The 21222-nt window shown below is 48.3% G+C and overlaps 4 protein-coding genes and 1 long non-coding RNA gene across 7 annotated transcripts; 3 read left to right on the forward strand and 2 right to left on the reverse strand.

Moving 5' to 3' along the window:
- The first annotated feature begins 1565 nt into the window (after nt 1-1565).
- On the forward strand, nt 1566-6879 carry LOC117592654 (putative inorganic phosphate cotransporter). The gene is made up of 4 exons (XM_034286598.1): nt 1566-1983; nt 5012-5148; nt 5211-6296; nt 6368-6879. Exons 1-4 carry the CDS (start codon nt 1899-1901, stop codon nt 6530-6532), a joined length of 1473 nt encoding a protein of 490 aa, XP_034142489.1. The 5' UTR covers nt 1566-1898; the 3' UTR covers nt 6533-6879.
- LOC117592658 lies at nt 6721-7812 on the reverse strand. 2 transcript variants are annotated; one of them, XR_004574560.1, is made up of 3 exons: nt 7712-7812; nt 7324-7586; nt 6721-7259 (listed from the first exon to the last, which is right to left on the reverse strand). It is a non-coding gene; the product is annotated as an uncharacterized LOC117592658 (long non-coding RNA). The 2 variants fall into 2 exon arrangements; XR_004574559.1 differs by lacking the exon at nt 7712-7812 and having other exon boundaries at nt 7324-7610.
- Nucleotides 7813-7950: 138 nt separating this feature from the next.
- On the forward strand, nt 7951-9436 carry LOC117592655 (zinc finger protein 277). The gene is made up of 2 exons (XM_034286599.1): nt 7951-8216; nt 8277-9436. Exons 1-2 carry the CDS (start codon nt 7982-7984, stop codon nt 9374-9376), a joined length of 1335 nt encoding a protein of 444 aa, XP_034142490.1. The 5' UTR covers nt 7951-7981; the 3' UTR covers nt 9377-9436.
- Nucleotides 9437-9491: 55 nt separating this feature from the next.
- LOC117592657 lies at nt 9492-10306 on the forward strand. Its single transcript, XM_034286603.1, has one exon. The coding sequence runs from the start codon at nt 9567-9569 to the stop codon at nt 10143-10145; it is 579 nt and encodes a 192-aa protein (XP_034142494.1). The 5' UTR covers nt 9492-9566; the 3' UTR covers nt 10146-10306.
- On the reverse strand, nt 10249-15633 carry LOC117592651 (long-chain fatty acid transport protein 1). Of its 2 annotated transcripts, XM_034286595.1 has the most exons (6): nt 15526-15633; nt 14071-14261; nt 12438-12676; nt 11728-12372; nt 11466-11667; nt 10249-11398 (listed from the first exon to the last, which is right to left on the reverse strand). In XM_034286595.1, the coding sequence occupies exons 2-6, from the start codon at nt 14161-14163 to the stop codon at nt 10457-10459; spliced, it is 2121 nt and encodes a 706-aa protein (XP_034142486.1). In that variant the 5' UTR covers nt 14164-14261; nt 15526-15633; the 3' UTR covers nt 10249-10456. The 2 variants fall into 2 exon arrangements, with proteins under 2 accessions (XP_034142486.1, XP_034142487.1); XM_034286596.1 differs by lacking the exons at nt 14071-14261; nt 15526-15633 and adding an exon at nt 13172-13332.
- Between the last annotated feature and the right edge of the window lie 5589 nt (nt 15634-21222).

Consider the following 21222-nt stretch of genomic DNA (forward strand, 5'->3'; position numbering starts at 1 on the left):
CTGAACATTGACTGACTGCTGTGGCGGCTGGCTTTCCTGACAAATCCATCAATAAAATCCTGAGAGACTTGTGCCCCAATGGACCATAAAATTAAAACAGTTTTGATAAGACCTCACGCCAGAAGCATCATGACAAATGGATTAGACACTGCCGCGTCCCCTCTGGACCGGTGCTGGACCGCACATCAAGTAGGAGAGGATTTAAGACCGTTTTGCACAATGTTTGATTTTAGTGTCCCATTGTTTAGCAGCTTTAGAGTCCAACACCGAGATTATCACTTGTTTTTCTAGATGGATCGACATGAGACGAGCGTGTGGCTGAAGGGTGTCTGAAAGTGCGTCACCTCTTGGAGGGGAGGCTATCTAAGGCCTTGGTTGTACGCTTCGTTTGCACCTCACATCCGATCAGATCGAACTTTCATTTGGGGCAGCAGCGAATGGCTGTTAAAGTGAGAGTCGAGAGTTGGCAAATAAAATACGTAATAGGATTAACAAGTGCACAATCCATTGGTAATGGCAAAGAATTCTAGTTATTCTCCCTCCAACAATAAAAAAAGGTTGTTAGTACACAGAGAGAGAGGGAGGGAGAATGGAGGGAATCGGAACCAAAACGAATTCCATTGGATCAGCCAGGCATGAACTATGCATAGCCAAGAATTTTTAAATCGCACATACTAAATACTTAGTTACTGGGGCTCTGGCCTCGGGGAGAGAGTGGCTGATGCTTAGAACTATTCCCCCTTTATGCTGCCCAGGGGAAAGTGAAAGTAATCCACTCTTACTTCACCCTGTCAGTGTAATGTCAAGAGCACACCTCCACTCCCCCACTACTCACTCAATCACTACTCGGTATCGGACCGCAATCATAGCTCTCGGAACTCAGCTGGGTGGCATCCACGAGTAGGGCGGCTGATCGTTTAACCAGTTTGGTTTTTTCTGCCACTCTGTTTCGGGATTCCCTCGGAGCAATAATTCAATTTGTTTACCCAAACGTTTCATTCATACAAAAATCAAAATCGAACGCGTAAAAACAAAAACTTTGTAGCCATAAATTTTCCATTGGCCCATTTCGGTGGCTTTGCTGTCTTTTGGTGTCTTCTGGGGTGGCTTCCGCCCTGATTTCATATCACTTGTGGGCTCTGCTCTGCTGCTACTTACACCCAAATACATATAACACTGTGTCAAGAGCATCATATGAGCCTCCTTTGATTGGGTGCGAGGCGCGAACACTTCACCAAGGGGCCCTGACTTGCTCGTGGGCATGCCCCGGCCATGTCTATTGTGCTAGGTGTAATCTATAGATGATTCTGATAAGATTCGATTGAGTCGGATATCTGTGCCTGTACCTATGTACCTATGTACATTTGTATAGATGGACTCCCACGGGCTGTCCACGGGGCGCGTAAGTGGCCTGCCCTGGGCATTTCTCGGCAGAGTCGAGAGCTCTGCTTCGGTGACGTCGCCAAATGTTCGATACACGGAGCGGAGCGTGCTTGAGTGCCTCGATCGGGGCTCGCGTATAAATGGAGTCCCAGCGGCGACTCAGCGTTCAGTCGGTCTGAAATTGTAAAGGTGGCTAGAGCGAGAGCGAGAGCGAGAGCGGTACTAAACGGTAGCATCCGTCGAGCGGTAGAGAATCGAAACAGAATCTGTTACAATTTTGTGCTTTGTTGTGGCACCTGCAACCTGGCATCTGGGACCTGGAACACCAGCTAATATGCGCACATTTTCCTCGATCGATATCGAAACATTTCGAATTGCTGGCCAGCAGTGAGCGGGCCAAGAGACTGCGATTCCACGCCACAATAACTCAAAACGAACCATAAAAGTGCTAACACTCTAAAGAACAACAAGAATTTAACCAGTAGCTTTCAGTTCATTTAACTAAAACATTCAACATGAAGCTGCTGTGCTGTGGTGGGAGCAACAATAACTCCATGGACCTGAAGGACTCCAAAAAGGAGGATGAGGCCGAGGGCAAAAGTAAGTGGAATCCTTCGATAAGATCAGGCTTTAGATCTGAAATTGCATTTAGCTAGGGGAAGGGGAAGGGAACACTTCTGAAAAGATTACAGTCGATCCAAGGGAAATTACTCCAAGTCCATTAAGTGCGAAGTTTGAAAAGTCTTTAAGTGCTTTGTGAGTAAATCAAACAAATAGATTGTCAATCCACTGGCAAGTGGTAAAACTTGCGATTAAATCCAAAGCGCCAGTCAGCAAAAGCTGTCTTGTGTTTTTTAATCGGTGCCACGCGGTGCCAGTCACCTCCCGTCAATTAACAAATGAAATGTGCATCTGCTTTAAGGCAGTCAGTCCCTCATCCAAGGTGAACCAATTAAAGGTATCAATAGCAGTAACTGCACTGGCGCCTGGCCAGCAGTATGGGCAGAGACAGGAAGCTGACAGCCCACAAACATAAATCATCAAAGTTCGTATGCAAATTTGAGTCCAGCGCACAGCCGACAAGTGTCAGCACACCGCACAGATACCCCCCAGATAGTCGGATACACCGGCAGTACAGCGGCAATCTATCGGCTTTGTTTGGGTGTCTGTCTGTCAATGCGAGCACGGCAGCAAACACACACAAAGAATGCTCCAATACGCGACAGACAGACCGACAGGCAGTCTAACGTGAATCCAGTTTAGTACGCGTACCGGCGGCGACTAATGAGCAGCAGCAGCAGCAGCATCAGCAGCAGCAGCGACTAGCACTAAGCGGCGGCGACTAACGAAAACACGGCAACAAATCGGCTATAGATTTAGATAGCAGATACGTAAGATACGTTCTTTGAACAATTAGAGTCGATAGCAGTCGCTGCGTTGTCGCGTATAAGGCCAAAACATAAATCTCACATATTTCCTATTATGTTCCTGCTTTGACTTAACTTTTGCGCACTTGCCGCAGGCGCAGGGGAGGGAAGCAGAGTCGAGTTGCTGACAAACAGAAACCAAACACTGAGTGAAACCTTTTGGCAAATAAAAAGGGAAAGGGTGTATGGCGGATATCCTTACAGCTGATAAATCACACAAGTCTTTATTTAGAGCTGCCGCTGGCTGGCTGGCTGGCTGGCTGCTGCGTGCCGCATATAATTATCGTCCATTCGACTTCATTAACACTTGACAAAACACTGAAAATCTTCCGTCAGAGCATAAATTAATCGAGTGCGCTCAAAATAAACAACTAACTGTGGATTATTGTACGTCATATACATATGTGTACAACATATTTAAATAATTTTCACTAAATATTCAAATTGGCAAGGCAGGCGCCGCGGCAGGCGCCTAGCCGAGACGAGGCTGACACGCGGGTCGGCACCGCAAGTCGGGTCACAAATCAGCGACTTACCGAAGGTAAGGTTATCCTCCTGCCTCCCCGCAGAGACACTGTATGGGGTGTACCCCCCATATATGGGGAGGATCTAACCAAACCTGATACGTCTCTTGCTGCTCGATCAAAAGTCGGCCAAAGAATTCGTTTGATAAGGCACGGGCACGTGATTGGCTCTCGTCTGAGGTTGTTGTGACATCGATTTTGGATTTCTACATCCACTCGAAAGCAGTGGGTGCTCACTCCCTTCCCCCCAACCCTTGACAGGTGGAGTGGCACCTTGCTATCTGTTGACTGAACATTTGAAAGTCGTTTGGGGAAAGTCGGCCTCCGACTCTGGCCAACCCATATTGTTATCAGCCAGCGGCGTTCGATGATAAGTCGGTTAAGCTCTGATGCATTTATACAATAAGCGTGTCCAGCTACGACACCTCGTCCATCATTCCTCAATACGTTGCGCCCCCCGCATTGTAGTGGGAAAGCACTCCAAAGCACTGACACAAATTCAATAACAATTTGAATTATAATTGAGAATTAGTTGAGTTTGATAATTGCTGCCATAATTGCGTGACTTGCGGTTGCCCATTCCACCAATCCATCTGCGCCTTTAGCGGGTGCACACCGTAGCCAAAACCAAAACAAACGAAGCTTTCGGCGGGCTTTTTGGAGCAACCGAAAAGCTCTTCTCCTCCCCACAACACGAACAAAATTCAAGTTCAAAGCTAACGGCAACCGCGATTCAATATTGTCTGTCTATAAATCGAACGAACGAACAGTTTGATCCGCGATTGAAAGCTGACAGGCAGGCAGAAGCTTGGAGTGTCTATCCCCCTGGGCCATGCCTTGACCAAATGCCAGCCTCCCCCCGTTATCCCGTTGATGCACTGATGCACACGTAATGGCAGCCAGAATGCCAGCATTTGTTACAGCAGTGTCTGACGTACAGTTGATAAGCCGAAACCAAATGGAAGCGTTACAAGCCCCGAAGCTTACGTAGGGGTGGTGGTGGTGGCACGGTTCTGGGTCTGCATGACCAACGCACTTGAGATTAAGCCCAGCAAATGAATAGTTAAATATACACAAATTCCCACTATTGGCAGAGTACACAAAGAGGAGGGAAAAGGGGGCCGCCGCCGCCGCCGCCGCATCGTCGCCATTCCCTAGAATGGAATTTTTCCGCCAAAAATCTGTCGCGTTATCCAGAGTACCCGAAACCAGAAGCGGCCCAAATGCAAATACATAGCTGGTTCTGGTTGGGCTATCTGTCTGCCAGATAAGGGATGATAAATTAGAGTTAAATTACGGCAATCATAGAGGAGGAGCAAGAAGTAAACGAAAACCCGAAAAATAAGTGGGGGGGGCATAAATCTATTTCCAGCTGTGGCCAGTTCGAGTGGGTCGCACACGCAATTCAAAATCTGGGACAGACTTCAGCCTGCAGGCGACCTACAGGTGACCTACAGCAGGAATATGAATAGGAATAGGAATAGGAATACGAATACGAATACGAATACGAAAACCCCTCCAGAGCCACTCCACAGATAGCGCGGTCAATAGGCTGATAGCCGATCGATTAATTGAACTGACGGCTGAGCTGGGGCGCGCAAACGATAATCAGATTACCCAACCGCACCGCACCACAAAGTACCTCCCCGCTTACTAACCGATTCCATTTGATTGCAGGTTCCGGTCTGGGAGTACGCCACTTCCAGGTATTTCTGCTCTTCTGCGCCCTGACGGTGGCCTATGCGCAGCGCGTCAACCTGTCCGTGGCCGTGGTGGCCATGATCGATTCCGCCTCCGCCAATCCAGACTTTCCTGTAAGTAAACCTCACTGCACCATACCCAAAGCGAGCGCTAACTCAACTCTTTTGCTCCGTAGGAATACAACTGGTCGGATAGGATCAAATCCCTGCTGCTGAGCAGCTTCTTCTGGGGCTATGTGGTCACCCAGGTGCCGGCCGGCCAGCTGGCAAGGAAGTTCGGTGGCAAAGTGATGATCCTTTCGGGTCTCACCATCTGCTCGGTGCTGAACATCCTCACGCCACTGTGCGCCAAGCTGGGAGGCTGGCAACTGGTCTGCGCCTTGCGTGTGGTCGAGGGTCTGTGCCAGGGCGTGGTCTTCCCATCCACGCACACGATCCTGTCCCAGTGGGCGCCGCCGAAGGAGCGCGCCACACTCGGCACGTGCGCCTATGCCGGCAATCAGTTTGGCACGATCATCATGCTGGCCACCAGTGGACTGCTGGCCGCCTCCTCGGCTGGCTGGCCCAGCATCTTCTACATCTCTGGGGGCGTTGGGTGCGTCTGGTCGATCGTGTACTTCCTTTGGGGCGCCAGCTCGCCGTCGGAGTGCAAGAGCATCACGTCGGAGGAGCGCAAGTTGATTGAGTTGGCGCAGGCCGGAGAGGTGACCGCTGGACAGGACCAGCCCAAGGAGCAGCCGCCCACACCCTGGCTGAGCATGTTCACATCGCCCGCATTCCTGGTCCTCATCGTGGCGCACTCCACCCACAATTGGGGCTTCTGGACCCTGCTGACCGAGATTCCCAGCTACATGAAGAACATCCTGGGCAAGGACATCAAGTCGAACGCCCTGCTCTCGTCCCTGCCCTACGTGTGCATGTTCTGCATGTCCTTCGTCTTCTCGGCCATATCCGCGCAGCTGAACAACCGCAACTGCATCTCCACGGGCACCAGCCGCAAGCTGTTCAACACGATCGGCACCTGGATCCCCATGGTCACACTCATCGGCCTGGGCTACACGGGTGCCGATCAGGCCACGCTGGCCGTCGTTCTGCTCTGCTTCACCGTGGGCACCAATGGCGCCACGTACCTGGGCTTCAACATGAACCACATTGATCTGTCTCCGAACTATGCCGGCATCCTGATGGGCATCACCAACTGCGTGGCCAATATAATGAGCATCATCGCCCCGCTGGTGGTTGGTGTCATTGTCACCAATGAGGTGAGTCCATCGGCTACCCCTTTCCAATCTGTTACCACTTGCTGAATCAATTTCTACCTTTTGCTTTACAGAAAGATCCCGATCTGTGGCGCATCGTGTTCTTCATTGCCGCCGGCTTCTACCTGGTGGGCAACGGACTGTTTGTGCTCTTCGGCAAGGCCGAGGTGCAGCCCTGGAACGATCCCCCAACGAAATCCAAGGCGGACGCCACGCCTCAAGTGGAGTCGCAGCACTAGAGAGAGAAGAGAGAGAGAGTCTCTCTCTCCGCTAGTCAGCTAGTTCAGTTTTCCACCTAAACCACAGCCGCAATCAGATGATGGTCGGCCTGTCAACTGTCAATCCTAACTCTAATGGAGCGCAAGGCAATGCATTTTCGCATTATCCAAACTAAGTCGCGCTCCGTCTACACTGTACATATCTTATTTTGTTGTACATAATTATATTTGTAAACTATTCGTTACTGTGCTCCGTATGTGTGTACTCGCGTTACCCTCTTAGGTCTTAGCTTTAGTTTTAGAGACTAATTTATGTAAGGACAAAGTGAAGAGGAAACGATAATAATAATGTGAAAAGAAAACCAAAACCCACAAGACTGTTTGATTCCCAAACGACATAACCCAAACCCACAACTAGTGCAAGGTGAATTTATTATTAGGGGTCTATGAGTCTCTCTGAGAGCCGAGCGAGCGTGTTGAAAAAGTGTTTGATCCTCACCACAGCCATGAAGTAACTATATAAGGAGGTACATAATTCGCGTATCGTTTATATTTATAAACTTTATGTGATACTTAATCCGCATGTTTGCTTTGATTTGCTTGAAGTATGTTTCTGCGAATTCCAAGTATTTATTGCGGGTCGCAATTGTTGTTCAAAGTAACACAAGTCCAACAGCAATCGGGAAAGTCCATAGTCGTGTCTGTGACATTTTCCTTACACTCTTGGAACAAAGCCGGGGTTTGGCAGCTGAATTGAATACATTTATTTCATATTTCGAAGAACAATTCGACGAACCAATTCGGGTACTTACAAGCTGAGAGTTATAGTATTGGATCCATACAGGGAATACGTATCGTCGCATGAGAAGATTCCGCACAATCCTTTTGGTTTCCATTGCGTGTTAATTAATTGCCACTCATCAGTTTCGTTGTGAATCCTGCATCTGTCTTTCTTCAATGGTTTAAATGGTGCCAGATGGCGAGACATGGAATTCGCGGAGGCCACGAAAAATATCAGGCATAGGATGTACTTGAGAGCAGCCATATTTACAGACAATATTGTATTGGACTCTGGCTTAAAGAAGAGCAGAATGCACAATGAAGATGTCGCCTGGATTGGCGAGTTCATTTTATAGGCCTGAATGAAGTGCATTTCTGCACAGCTGCGCTTCCCATTAAAACTAGGGCTTAGGCGTGTACTTACTGCCATAGGAACGGTGTCCGCTTACATTGCTCAGCATTTTGTTTCATACAATTCCTTGTAAGTTTGGCATGTTGCACAGCAAGCCCTTTTATAGAGCATAGATTCGACCCAGTCGCCACCTGTTGGTGTTTACGCGAACTATACCCCAATTGGCATTTCTACATAAATCTACATAAATATAACCCACTATATAATATCGATGTTATATTACAATTATCGATATATTGATATTAATGTTTTTGTTTTGCTTTGGTAAATAACAAAAAATGGAACACGCGGCGGACACTGTGCCAGAAGTGGAAATCAAATGCAGTGCTACCCTGAAGCCGACGGCAAATACAGCCGTCAAGTGCCTGAAATGCGACAAGGTGTACATTTTTCCCGCAGACAAAGACGACTGCCTGGCGCATCTGTATCTTGAGCATCGCCTGGTGATTGCCGATGTGGAGGACATCGCGCTGCTGGAGGACTATTTGCAGTACTGGGAAAAGGAGTTTCACAGTGAGCGGCAATAGTGCAATTTCGGAGATAAATCCCCTTATTAAATATGGTTTCTTTCAGGCCATGAATTCGAGCAATACTGCACAACCATGTTCCTGGACCAGCTGCCCGATGGGACATATGCCAGGAACGAGAAATACTATTTGCTCTGTGATATACTGCCGCAGGACTACGAGCTGCGTCAGCGACTGCGGGAGCAACGACTGAGGACCGCCCTGGAGCGCCACCAATTCGAGCTGACGGACCGCAACTTCTCCAAGGAGTGTCTCTTCTGCCGAACCGTGATCCAGGGCCTCAGGGCCGACTATCTGGATCATTTGTTTGACAAGCACTTTCTGCTGGTGGGAAAGCCCGAGAAGTTGGTCTACGTCGACGAGCTGCTCAACCAGCTGGAGGCCAATTTGAATCAATTGGTTTGCCTGTACTGCGAGAAGATCTTCAAGGATCGCACCACTCTGAAGGAGCACATGCGCAAGAAGGGACACAAGCGCATCAATCCCAATCGCCGGGAGTACGACAAGTACTTCCTAATCAACTACAATCGCGCTCCGGTGGCCACACCTCGGAAACAGCAGCACCAGAGACGACGACAGCCCTCTGGATCCATGCCCTCAGATGCGGAGAACGTCAGCGTGGACTTTGACAAACACTTTTCTCGTCCCGACTCGGAGGGTGAGCACGATTCGGACTGGTCGGACTGGGCCGGTGATGGCGAGCCACACTCACTCAAGTGTCTCTACTGCCCGCACCTAACCGAACACTTCGCTGGCCTCAAACAGCACATGATCGATGGCCACAGCTTGGATTTCGATGCTGCCACCAGCGCACTGAACTTCTATCAGCGTGTCAAGGTGGTCAACTATGTGCGCCGCCAGCTGTGCATGCGTCGCTGTGTTAGCTGTGACCTCCAGTTTGACGAGCTCGACCTGCTAACCCAACACATGGCCCAGGAGTCGCATTGCGGCATAGGCGAGCGATCCAGCTGGGACAAGCCGGAGTTCTTCTTTCCGTACATGGAAAACGATGGCCTGTTGTGTGTGCTGGATGATACAGCGGACGATGAGCCCGATGCCGATGTGGTGCGCATCATCTCCGAGGACAGTCTGGCGCAAATCAACAAGGATGCGGAGTCGTTATCTTTAGAGAATTTCAAGTTGTAAAAGATTATAGTGGAGATATTTATATTACTACCGTACAATAAACGGTCGCCAAATAGTAAACAGCTCCGCATATCGCACTAAAGTATCGATATCTAGTCGAAGTATCGATATAGTGATTTATCAATACAGAAGCATCTCTAGCACAAGTGACATCATATCAAAATAGGAAAACAATTAAAAAACATTGAAAATGGAGGCACTGGACATTCTGGAGAAGCGTATCGATGCCCTAACCCGAGTCCTTGGGCCTGTGCGGGAAGCGGACACCGGCGAGGGCATAGTGGACTCTCTTTGTTCTGCCAACGCGCTGCTCAGTGAGGCGACCACTGGACGCACACAGCTGCAGCAGTGCGTGAGTCGGGCGGGGGAGCTGGAGAAGTACTTGGACCCAAACTTTCTGGACGAACACCAGCAGGTGCGCTCCAAAGAGGTTTACCTCAATGCGGTGGCGCCCGAGCTGCACACCCAGGCCGAGCAGCTGGAGCGGATAAAGCAGCTGGAGCCGGCCCTGGGTGCGGAATACTTCCGCAGCATACCCAGCGAGTGCCTGGATCAGCTGAAACAGGTTACTCAGAACAATGGGGAGTATGCACAGCAGAGTGAACTGATCGAGGAGAGCCTCATACTGGCCATGAAGCGGTACGGGGAGATACAAGAGGGTCTGCTCTCCTCGCTGGACGCCATGAGCGAGCGACTGGACCAGGTGGAGCAGCGCATGGAGCAGAAGAAGAAGAGCGATCTCAACAAGGATGTGCCCCCCACCGACTAATGGCTGATGGCACAACCATGCGAGACTGTCGATAGTATTTCCGATCTACTCTCCATCTATGACTGGGGGGAGAGCAGATGCAAGATGCTCTTTCCATTGTAAGTTTCCTTTTTATCATTATTTAATGCTAGCACAATAAACACAACTCTACCAAATTAAACCTAACAGCTAGACAAAGATTATAACTGGCGGGTAATGCCTTCCCTTTCGCATCGAAAGTGGAGGCATTGGCCCTAACTTCGATTCGATAATGAGGGGCACAGTCTTAGCTCAACCATGGAGATTTTACCTCCTCCTCCTGCTGTCTCCCACTAGAAGCGCATCTCGTTGCGTTGAATCCGCTCGTAGACGGACTGCGTGAGAGGCAAGTAGACACCATCGGATCCTACGTAGAACAACTCATCCTCAATGGCCGCCGGATCGAAGCCCTGCTGCTGCAGCTCCACCTTTCGCAGCTTGAACGTGCCGGTCAGGTCGATCTTCCGGAGGAATCGCAGGAACTGCGGGCGTGCATAGTTGGGCAGCACCTTGGCCAGCTCCTGGCCCAGCAGCTCCACCTTCACCTCTCGCGTGGGATCGTAAATGGCGGCCATGCCGGCACGTCCCTCCGTTTGGGGTATGCTGACTCCGTACACGATGACATCCTTGTAACCGGCCAGATTGCTGAGCTGTGCCTCCACCTCGCTGGTCGAGACATTCTCCCCCTTCCAGCGGAAGGTGTCGCCGGTGCGGTCCTTAAAGTAGAGATAGCCCCGCTCATCGGACACCAGCAGGTCGCCAGAGATAAAGGCCATGTCGCCCTTGGCAAAGACATCGTACACCACTTTCTTGGAGGAGGCCTTCGTGTCCACGTAGCCGAGGAACTCGCGGCAGGGATTGCCCTTCACAATTTTCCCAATGAAGACGCCCGTCTCGTTGGGCTCGCATCGCTCACAGAGACCCTTCTTGTTGCGCAATGGCTCGCCCGTGTGCGGATCGGCACGTATGATGGATATGGGATAGATTTGTGGCAGTACTCGCGACACAAAGCCAATCGCTCCCACAGTGCTGTCGTTGTTCATGATGTTGGCGTTGCCCTCCGTGGCTCCATAGAACTCACCGACACGCTTGATGGCAAAGCGCTCGACGAAAGGCGTCCAAATCTGTGGCCGCAGTCCGTTGCCAAAGACCATGCGCACCTGATGCTTGCGGTCGTGTGCTGCCGCTGGTGTGGACAATATATAGCGGGCCATCTCCCCAATGTATTGGCCAATCTGTCGGAGATGAGATGGAAATAGTGAGAAGGAGCGGAGGGGCTACCATGTAAGTCACTGATCTTACGGTGCACTGGAAGCGTGCGCAGTCGGCAAAGTAGCCTGAGGCACTGAACTTCTTGCGTATGACCACCGTGGAGCCAAACAGCAGGGCCTGGCCCATGCTCATCACTCCGCCAGCAGTGTGATAGAGTGGAAGCGGTGTATAGAACACATCCTGGTCCCTAAAACCGAGGGCATAGTGGATGCCAGCGGCAATAAAGAAGTAGCTACAGGATAAACGATAAGTGTCAAGCATCAGCGGATGATCGGGAGAAGGAAATGCTCACCGCGAGTGCGTGATTACGGCTGCCTTGGGCAGCCCCGTGGTGCCAGAGGTGTAGATGTACACCAGTTTGTCGTGATGATCCGCTCGAGTGGCGCCTGCGGCCACTTTATCTTTGGCGGCCGTGTCCAGCAGTCCGTTGAGCTGCTGGGCCAGACCCTGGCTCAAGCCCTCGGCGACGACATGTGCCTGGCTGCCCTCATCGTTGAACTGGTAGAGCCCCACATGGGCGGGCAGATCCTTCGCAATGTCCATCACAGCCGCTCGGAAGCTGGCCCCGTAAATCAAGGCCGTGCACTGGCCCACCGTGATGCTGTGCTGCAGCGAGGCGCCCCGCAGATTCGTGTTGATGAGCGGTGTGATGACACCAATCTTCGAGAGACCCAGCCAGGTGGCCACAAATTCGGCGCGATTCTCGAGCAGCAGCCCCACCACATCGCCCTTTTTGTAGCCGTGGCTGTGGAAGACGTTCGCCACGCGGTTCGAGTGCTCGTTCAGCTGTCGGAAGGTCCACTGCTGGGACTCGCTCACGATGGCCAGTTTGTCGGGATGCCGAGCCACACTTGCCTCGAAGATGTCGCCAATGTTGAGGTTCTTTCGCTCCTGTCGCTTCACAAACAGCAGCACTCGGATGTAGGCAAAGAGAGCACTAAATGGGGAATATTCTGGCTTGAGATTCGATTGGCGAGGGCCATTGCAATGCCAAGAGCTTACACAGTGTCGCGAGGACCAGTCACCGCCGCTATATAGAACCACCTCCAGCCGGGCCGCACCAAGAGTGTGGCTATCACGCCGCCATAGAGAGCCGCCAATCCATACCAAGCTCCCAGGTAATACCAGAGCGCTGCAGTGCCTACCGAGAGGACGGGCACCATTATCCACTGCAGGCAGCATCGCCAGTTGCGTTTCTTCTGTTCCTGCGGACTCTGACTGGGATCTATGGGTATGGAGACCTAAAGCAGCAGACGAAAGACTCTTAATATGGCACTCATACTTGACGTAGAGTCTCTTGTCAACGACTAATTATCCACTCAATACACCCCGGAACCTCCTCCATGTGGAGTTTCTTCAAAGCTTTTCTTGATCTTTTGCTAATTAGCTGCCATTTTGTTTGCACTTTAGTGCTGGACAGGTAGTCAGCATCTATCATTTAGCACTTTATTTAAACAATTTGCAAACAAGACAAACCAAATATAAACACAGAAACGTTGTATGTACACATGTGGATGTATGATATGTGGATACTAGTATCCCATTTTATGAACCTTATGACTCGCGGAGATCTCCCTGAAATGCAACACAGCTTTGTGCTCCGCCTCGGCAGTCAGTTTGTTGGATAGCCGGATCAAAACGCAAATAGTCAGAGCGGAGATGAGGCCCAGCATAAAGAACAGCAACTAAGATTGGGTCTTATAGCTTGGGTGGGCTTGTAAGGGAACTCCCCTTACCTTGTGCCAGATGGTCAGGCGGTGTTGAGTGGCGGCCAGGCCGCCCTCCTCCACCAGCGGGTCGATGTCGGTGCCTGTCATCATTTTGGACAAATTTTTGCTCAACTTTTTTGACTCTTCTCACGCTTGAATTGTTCGGTATCGACAGGGTTTTGTTTTGAGTACAAATACCAAAGTAGACAGTTTTTTCACGGGTGGTTCGTTCGGACATGTCTAACGGTCAATGATGTCACTGGGAAAAGCTTCTTTGAACGTTAACTAATATTTGTAGTTGCCCTGATCTTGACTTTCAAGTTCGTTTTAGCGCCAAAAATACACCATCAAGATGCAGTAACACTGCCACATAAACCTGATACAAAGAAAAAAGACACCAAACAGACGTCAGTTCGCATAATTCTCGCAAGACCCAGACCTAGTCCAACAAGTAAACTGGTTTCAGTTTTAGTTTAAGATCTTGTTGTACTCTTTGCAGGGGGTATGATAATTTGGATAAGATGTTTGCTATCGGCACTACTGTGGGATATGAATGAACTCAATCTTTACAAGTAGAGTGCAGAAGAGTTTTTCTGGGAGAAACTTTAAACCAGTTTCAACTCATGTGACCCACATATGAACCCGCAATTTGATTCAAATACGATACTCATGTTATATAAAAGGGTATCTACTACTTCGACCACCGATCTGCTTATAGTTTTGGTTGCTTTAATGGCAACGCGAGTATTATTGTCGTCAGATAAGGTGGCGGCCCCAACCAACTGAATCACAAAGCGACATCAAGCGAAAACCGAAAATATGTTAACCATATACACAACTGCAATAAATACTAGTATCACCTGCATGTGTGTGTGTGTGTGTGTGTGTGTGTGTGTGTGTGTGTATCTTTTGTAAGTGGCATTTACCTGGTTGGAGTTCAAGGCCGTCGAGCCATGGCTGGGGCCAGCAGCATCAATAGTAACTGCGGCAGCCCCATCATCAGCGGGAGCAGTGCACATGGTATGGTGTCGATTTTAGTAGCACTTAACAGTGCCTGCTGCCAGTATGTGGGTAGATGGGAGGTTAGCTCTGTTGTTCCTATCGCTTTTGCTGGTTACTTTCGCAACCAAATGATGGGTAATTAGTCGACACAGGCAGACACAGTCGAAGGGAGGAGGAGGAGTAGACAAAAAGAGAAAAGAGGTGAGCGCTAGCTGGCAAGATGAGGAGCGGAGCTGTGGGGAGGAATTCACAATTGTAGTGCAACTGTGACACAAAAGAAAGAAGATGAAGAAAAATTGTCTTTTTTGTTTCTCTCGGGGCTGACTGATGCTGTGACGCTTTTGTTTTGAGTGTATATATTTGTGTGCTTGTGTGTGAGTAGCTGAGTGTCTGAGTAACTGTGTGCGAGGAGTTAGTGCTTTCAAGGTGAGTTTTGGGGTCTGCTCTGCTTGCTTATGTGCGTCCAATTGCAGACTAAGCCAGAAACTTTGGCTTAAGCTGGCCGATAAAACCCGTTAATGGGTGGTAAAGCCGCACTTAATGTCAGCGACAATTAAACCACGTTTATTATTTAGGAAGTAAAACGATTGTACGCAGCAGTCGCTCTGCATTCAAAGGGGAAGTAAACGGTTAAAGCGATCAATGAAAGATATTTAGCATGAAATTAAGGGTTTAAAGCATTTACAGAATGCTGAAGGCTTTGTTTATATTGAGTAAATATTGAGTTAATAAAGAACTAGCCAGTATAGTAAACAGCTAACAAAAACTCTATGAAGACCTTGTTTTTAAATGGGTTTATTGGCTAGGATTGGACTCTGATTTGACCACAAATCGAAACTGTTCGCCAAAGGTATGAAAAACTCTCCTATTTTTACTCTTGTCTTGTTCCATTTTGAGCATTTCGCATTTCGAAGCACCCCATAAACAGCACTCTCTCACTTTCTGTTGGACTCAATATTTAAATTTCAGTCCTCAGGTTAAGTTGTAAATTAGTTTTTGTTGTTGTTTCTTTTACAACATTTGCGCATGCAAAAATTAAGTGTTGTGGTTGTTGTTTGTTGTTTGTTGCTTGTGTCTGTTTTTGTTGGTGGCACACATCGGCAGACATCATTAAGAGCCCAACCTCATCAAGCGCCTGAGACGCGGATGCGGTTGAAGCTGCGCCAACTGATGCTGCGCGACGCTTCATCACTTTCACTAAAATCTTCTTCTCCTTTCTTTTGTTGTATGTATTTCTTAGCTTGTATTTCCCTCACATCTCGTACTGCTCTCGAGACTAAGATATCATCGATCTCGGAAAGTATGTGAGAGATGAGCGTGGAAATTGCCTATGAAATTGTTGAGCACTCGATTACGCTTGATTGATTCACTGCACGCACTTGGTAGAACGAACATCCAGTCAGGGCTTCTCGGTTGGAAGTCGGAGTTGTGGAGTTTATGGGAGCTTAAAGCCGGTCGCGTCTTTCGGCCAGCAGCTACGTTCATCAACTGCGCCCCAAAAACCTGACAGCAGCCGGTCCGCAGCCTGGCGCTGACTCCGAAGCTGAAGCTCTGCCAGCGTCAACAGGTCGACAGCAGCGCACGAAGCTCGCTTCGGGTCGGAACATTAAGCTCTACCTGCACCTGAGCTAAAGTCAGAAACGGAGCCACACACAGCCAGACACAGGTGAAGCAGGCGTGTTTGCATGTGTCTGCGTGTGTGTTATTTGCATTGTTATTAAGCTGAAATTGTCGGTTGCGATTCTGAGATTGTGGTTTGCACGTGATTATTCCGCATGCAGCATGGAATTTGGTCTTTTATGCGGGTTTCCCTTTTGGCCATCAACATGTCAACAACCACACAGCGTCAAGAATGCGCTTCTAATGGGCGACGGCGGAGTATGTACTAGTCGGCACGGCGCGGCGCAACTTCGTTCCCCAGCTGAGGGGAATGGCAAAGCGCAGCGAAAAGGGGTCCAAAGAGTGCGGGAGAGAGCGGACAGGCATTTAATTCAAAACACGTGTTTCGCTTTGCACTCTCTTCGCTATGCTCTACCCAAGGCGGTGTGTTACATTTATTGCAAGTCGCAACACTCACGAGCGTGTGACCCATATCTGACTGCCTCAAAGAGTATTTAAAGCTTCGACTTTATTGACTGGGCTTCGGTTCTTGTTTGAATATACGCTGCTGTCTTTGCCGCTGACTTCGCTGCTGTCTCTCTGATTCTTTTTCTGTCTTTTGCTTTACATTTATGCATTTGCCTCTATACAAGACTGAGGAATTGATGCGTTACCAATTCCCTGCCCTCCACTCTGCAAAGCCCTGCAACAAGTGCAGCGCCGACAGTTTATTACATGTCGTTTTGCATGATGATTTTCCCAGCTCAGATCGTTTTCCATGACTAAGCTAAATTGTTTTAAACAGCCACGGGACGGACTGTACTAACTGAATAGAGGGGCAGCAAGGCAGTTCGCTTTAAGTGATGGTAACCTGTAGTGGAGTTGCACTAGCGGGCGGTTAAACTGGCTCACTTTGGGTGTTGCACAACAATTTGAGGCTCGTTTTGGTGAAGGTTTTTGGCAATCTTACCATTCTAAAGCACTTATAACTCCAAAGAACGTGTCTTTCTTCGAGCGTTAAGTAACAAAAACGGTCTTAACATATCAGAAAACGTATCTATGAGAGCACATTTGAGATAAAAACAGATATGACTGACACAACTATTAATTTCAATCATAAAAAACGAATTGTTTTCCAAAGCGAATCATTTGTCGCCCAGCAATCAATTTAGCATCGAGTCATGCTTGTTTATACGAGTGCCATTACGTACTGTGGCCTGGAAACCCCGTTAACCAGGTTCTCATTCAGGTTAAGTACTATCTGCCATAGCCAAAGCTCTTCTATTATTAAATGAGCTTTGGCTTAACCAGCAATTACAATTCAATCAGGAGAACAACTTGAATTACAGAGAAGAAAACATTTCCGTTAATCATCAAGAGCAGAACTCTAATCAGACAAATCCATTAGGTAGCGAGATGTTTGGATGATAAGAGAGAGAGAGAGTAGCAGAAGATATCTTTGACTTTAGGTGAAAACATTAAAACTATCGTACAACTAGCTGAGCATTTCCCAAGGTTTTTGGGGTAATCTTGCACAATTTGTCACCTCCCACATCGTGGCTATAATATTTATTTACCTGTTCATCGTATTTCACATCTTTCAGCAGAAACTTTCAATGGCATTTCATGGCCTGTTGGTGCTCTAAAAATGTTTATAGTCTCCTGCCCATCAACAGCTCGACTCACGCCTCGCACCAATAATAAGGCTCCAAAGATATGCCCGACATTCAATGGCCTTTTTCACACATACTCGAATCCCACCAGACATAAAGTGTCTGTGCAAAAATGCACATATACATACATATGTATGTACAGGGTGTTTATGTACAAGGTCCCCTCGCCCTTGTATATAGTTTCGATCCCCCTTGAGGGATCGGGCCCTTCGCCCTTGCGGCACTTGAGGAGGAGGCAATGGGAAGAACGAAGCAGACTTTGCCTGACTGCCTGAGCGATGCTTCTTGTGGATTTTGTCAAGTGGATTTTTGTCGAGTTTTGAGATCATTAAAACAACATCGTTAGTGCGTCCATAATGAAGTACTAAAGAGGAACCCCAAGAAGCAATCCCCAGAGCAGAGACTCTAAGAGAGAGGCAGCGAGACAAAAAGAGAGTCCCAAAATGAAGGCATTCAATTTCAAGTCGATATTTTATGTGTCTCTGCGCTTGGCACATGATTAGTTCTAGAGACGTGCTGACGCCGACTCCTATGTGAAATCCTTAGATCCGATCTGGTATTCCGACTATATATGGGATATTGTATTACGCTTCGCTCTGTGCGATTGATGGATGCGACCGTGAAAAGCGCGGCGTGGAAAACTCTGCCTGTACCATCCACATCGATGTTCGTACATATCCATCAGCGAGGGCATAAATAATTTTCGCTTTTTGCGTTCTCTTTGCTTGGGTTTCGAGGGTATTTAGAAGAAGATGGCAGGTTTGGCCATGTCTGGCATAAGTTGTAATGAACTTAGGTTAATTTTCAGGTAGGAAAATATTACGTGTTGCTGTTTTATCTAAATTATTTTATGGAACTGCGGGGTACATGCCTGGTCGACCCACTTGTTGGTTTCGTATTTGTCTTTTTGCCGCCAGCAGACCTTCCTCATCTTTGTATCCACGCCTTTGGGGACGGCTCCCGCGCTGTCAGAAATTAATCTTTTCCCTTTCGCCAGATGTTGAATGCCGCCGCCTGCGGTTGCCCAAAGGCAAGGGGAAGTGAGCTGGCAGGGGCATGGCTCTGGATGTGGAGAAAGATGAGATCTTTGGCGCAAAGTGTCAAGCGCTTACATCAAAATCGAGCAAAAGACCCTAGCGAATCCTTCTCAGAACAAGGAGAACACCATTTTGCTTGGTTTACTTTCTTAACTTTCCTTTTCATTTTGTCAGCAGGGAGTTGGGGGAATTTGGAAACCAATTTTCAGTTACTTCCTGGCGAGAGTGGGAGGAAGTCAAACAGTTTTTGCCTGCGCGGCCAAGTCACTAAAATGTTTTTGTGTAAATAAACAAAACTTTGGTTTGGTTTCCTTCAGTTCTTCACTGATTTTCCTTTTTGGATGTCGACCGACCGACCGCCAACGCTGAGGCGCAACGTCGCAGCATCTCGACATCGATGGGGCTTTTTTTATGGATTGTTTTTTGTTTATAGACAACTACGGGTACACCCGCCACTGGATCTCTGTCTTCTACTATATACTGCCTGCCAGTAAACGCTTGTGTGTCCGTCCAGCTGTCCAGCTGTCTGTCTGTATGTGAGTTTGCTTTTTATGTGCCTCGCGCATCTTCGGCTGAAAAAATATAAAAGGAAAATATTTATGCCACCGACGAGGGGCTCCGTACAGGCGAGAGAGGGGTAACAGCAACGGCCACAGAGAGTGCGACAGAGATGGAGCTGGTAGCGAGCTCGTTTTGCTGCTTCCCCTTTTTCGCGCCTCTGAGCAATTACTCGATCTCGAAACACCCTAAAAATGTGGTTAAAGGCAATGCAGTATATGCGCTAGAGGCAGCGAGATGAAAAGTTTTGAATCGAACTCCATTTGATGATTAGATGTTTGATTGAACTCCAAGCCGCCAACTTGGTTCGTTTAAGACATTTAAGCTCTAATTGATTGCCTTTATAGTTTTGGGCTATCTCCAACTTTGATGCTGTCTACTGTCAATAGGTTTATTATGCGCGTGGGATGCAGTTCATGGGGAAACATGCAAAGAGCAACAAATATTCGTTGCAACTGAACTAGAAATCATTTTTCACTTGTCTTTTTTATGAACTTCCACTGACACACGCTCGTGGATACACAGGCAAACATACATATGTGCATATGTACATAAAATGTACATATGTATAGCTAATTGTAGGTATGTACACATAGCCATGGAGACTATGGATCTCTGTTTTGTGATGTCGGTACATTAGTTGGGCCTTTTGTTATTGTTGCTGATGGACAGATCGGCCGACTTCATCATCGGTGGCCATTAGTCAGCAATGCTCCCCCACCCTAAGTATTGGGAGACGAACTGCCACCCCTTCCACGAGCCCAACATATATGAACTTTGATCGCTGATTGATTGGCCAAAATGCACTCGAAATGCAGGCGGCACGGCACCTCTATGTTTAGCACTCGTACGAGAGTATCGATGATTTTAATTACTCGAGCAGTTTGCATATTTCGCTGTCGGTGGCAGCGTTGCGTGAACCAGATGTTGGCGCTGGCCCCCCGGCATAGGGGCACTGGGACTGAGACTGGCAGTGGTGTGGGGGTTTGTGCTTCCCACTGGCAATCAATCAGCGGGGCACAAATGAGTCTGCGAATGGGTCACAACAATGCAATCTCATCTCCAAGTGGCCAAATGCTTCCGTTACACGTCCGTCCGTCAGTCTGTCTGTCCGTCTGGTTCTTTTACTTTGAAATCGGAAACGCTTCGTATAATTTTTGGACACAGCGTTTTGACTTTAACATGGACACGGATACGGTCAGCTGCATCATTGGAAGGGGATGACTAAGGAATGGGGCTGTTGGGCGGAGAGTTTCATCGTACAAATATCAGAATCAGTCAATAATTGAAGGCACTTCCTTGGAATATAAACATTTTCTTGGTATACTTATTGATTGATTATTAAATTCAAATTCAACATCCCATATCATACGTAGTAAGTGTGACTTGAGTCTCATAAATTCTTATTCATTTATTAAATAACCAAAAGAGCCAAGGACTTCAGTAAATATTTGTGCTCCTAATGCACTTGAACTCGTCTTACCCCGTGAAAGACAACCCCCAAATTCAATTGTGACAAGGGAAAACCCAAGAGAAACCAAGGGGAAAGTCTCTACAAGTCGCATTATTCACTGTACTCAAGTCGTATTAGTTTCAGTCGCTGCAATTGCAGCATAGAGTTTCCATCGAACACTGTGTTTGGGTTGTGCCCCCCAGAGAAGAAACTGAGGGATGAGCCATCACGGAAACCACCTTGTGCCGGGACGGGGGGAATGTGTCATTCAATGCTACCTAAAAATGGGAGATTTCTCCCTCACTCAGGCGGTACACAGAACTGTCAACGCCCCCAACTCCATTTTAAAATCAATGTTGTCCTAGGGGTTCCGTAAAAAGTGCTGGAAGAGCGGCTCAAATAACGATCGGCCATAAATTCTGCATCTAAATATAGAAAGAACGTAGGGATGAGATGGCAGGCAGAAGGGCACAGTTAGGGCAGCCAGGCACAGTGCAGGACAATCGATGGCCCGGGGCCAGTCGAGATGTTTCTTTATAGGATTTAACTAGACTTTTTTTCGCAGGGCTAATTCACATGGAGGACGGACGCGCTCTCACACATGGTAATCAATGGCATGTGCTATGCGCCTGAGGACCCTCCTAAGAGGACTGCAAAATCTCACTGAGCGCAGCGAGAAGGACACGGACCTCATGCCAGGGGACAAACCGTGCTCATTCCCAACATATGTGCGGTGTGGGCGAACGATTCGACTGG

This window comes from Drosophila guanche, unplaced genomic scaffold, assembly GCF_900245975.1.
Source record: "Drosophila guanche unplaced genomic scaffold, DGUA_6, whole genome shotgun sequence".
Lineage (NCBI taxonomy): Eukaryota > Metazoa > Arthropoda > Insecta > Diptera > Drosophilidae > Drosophila > Drosophila guanche.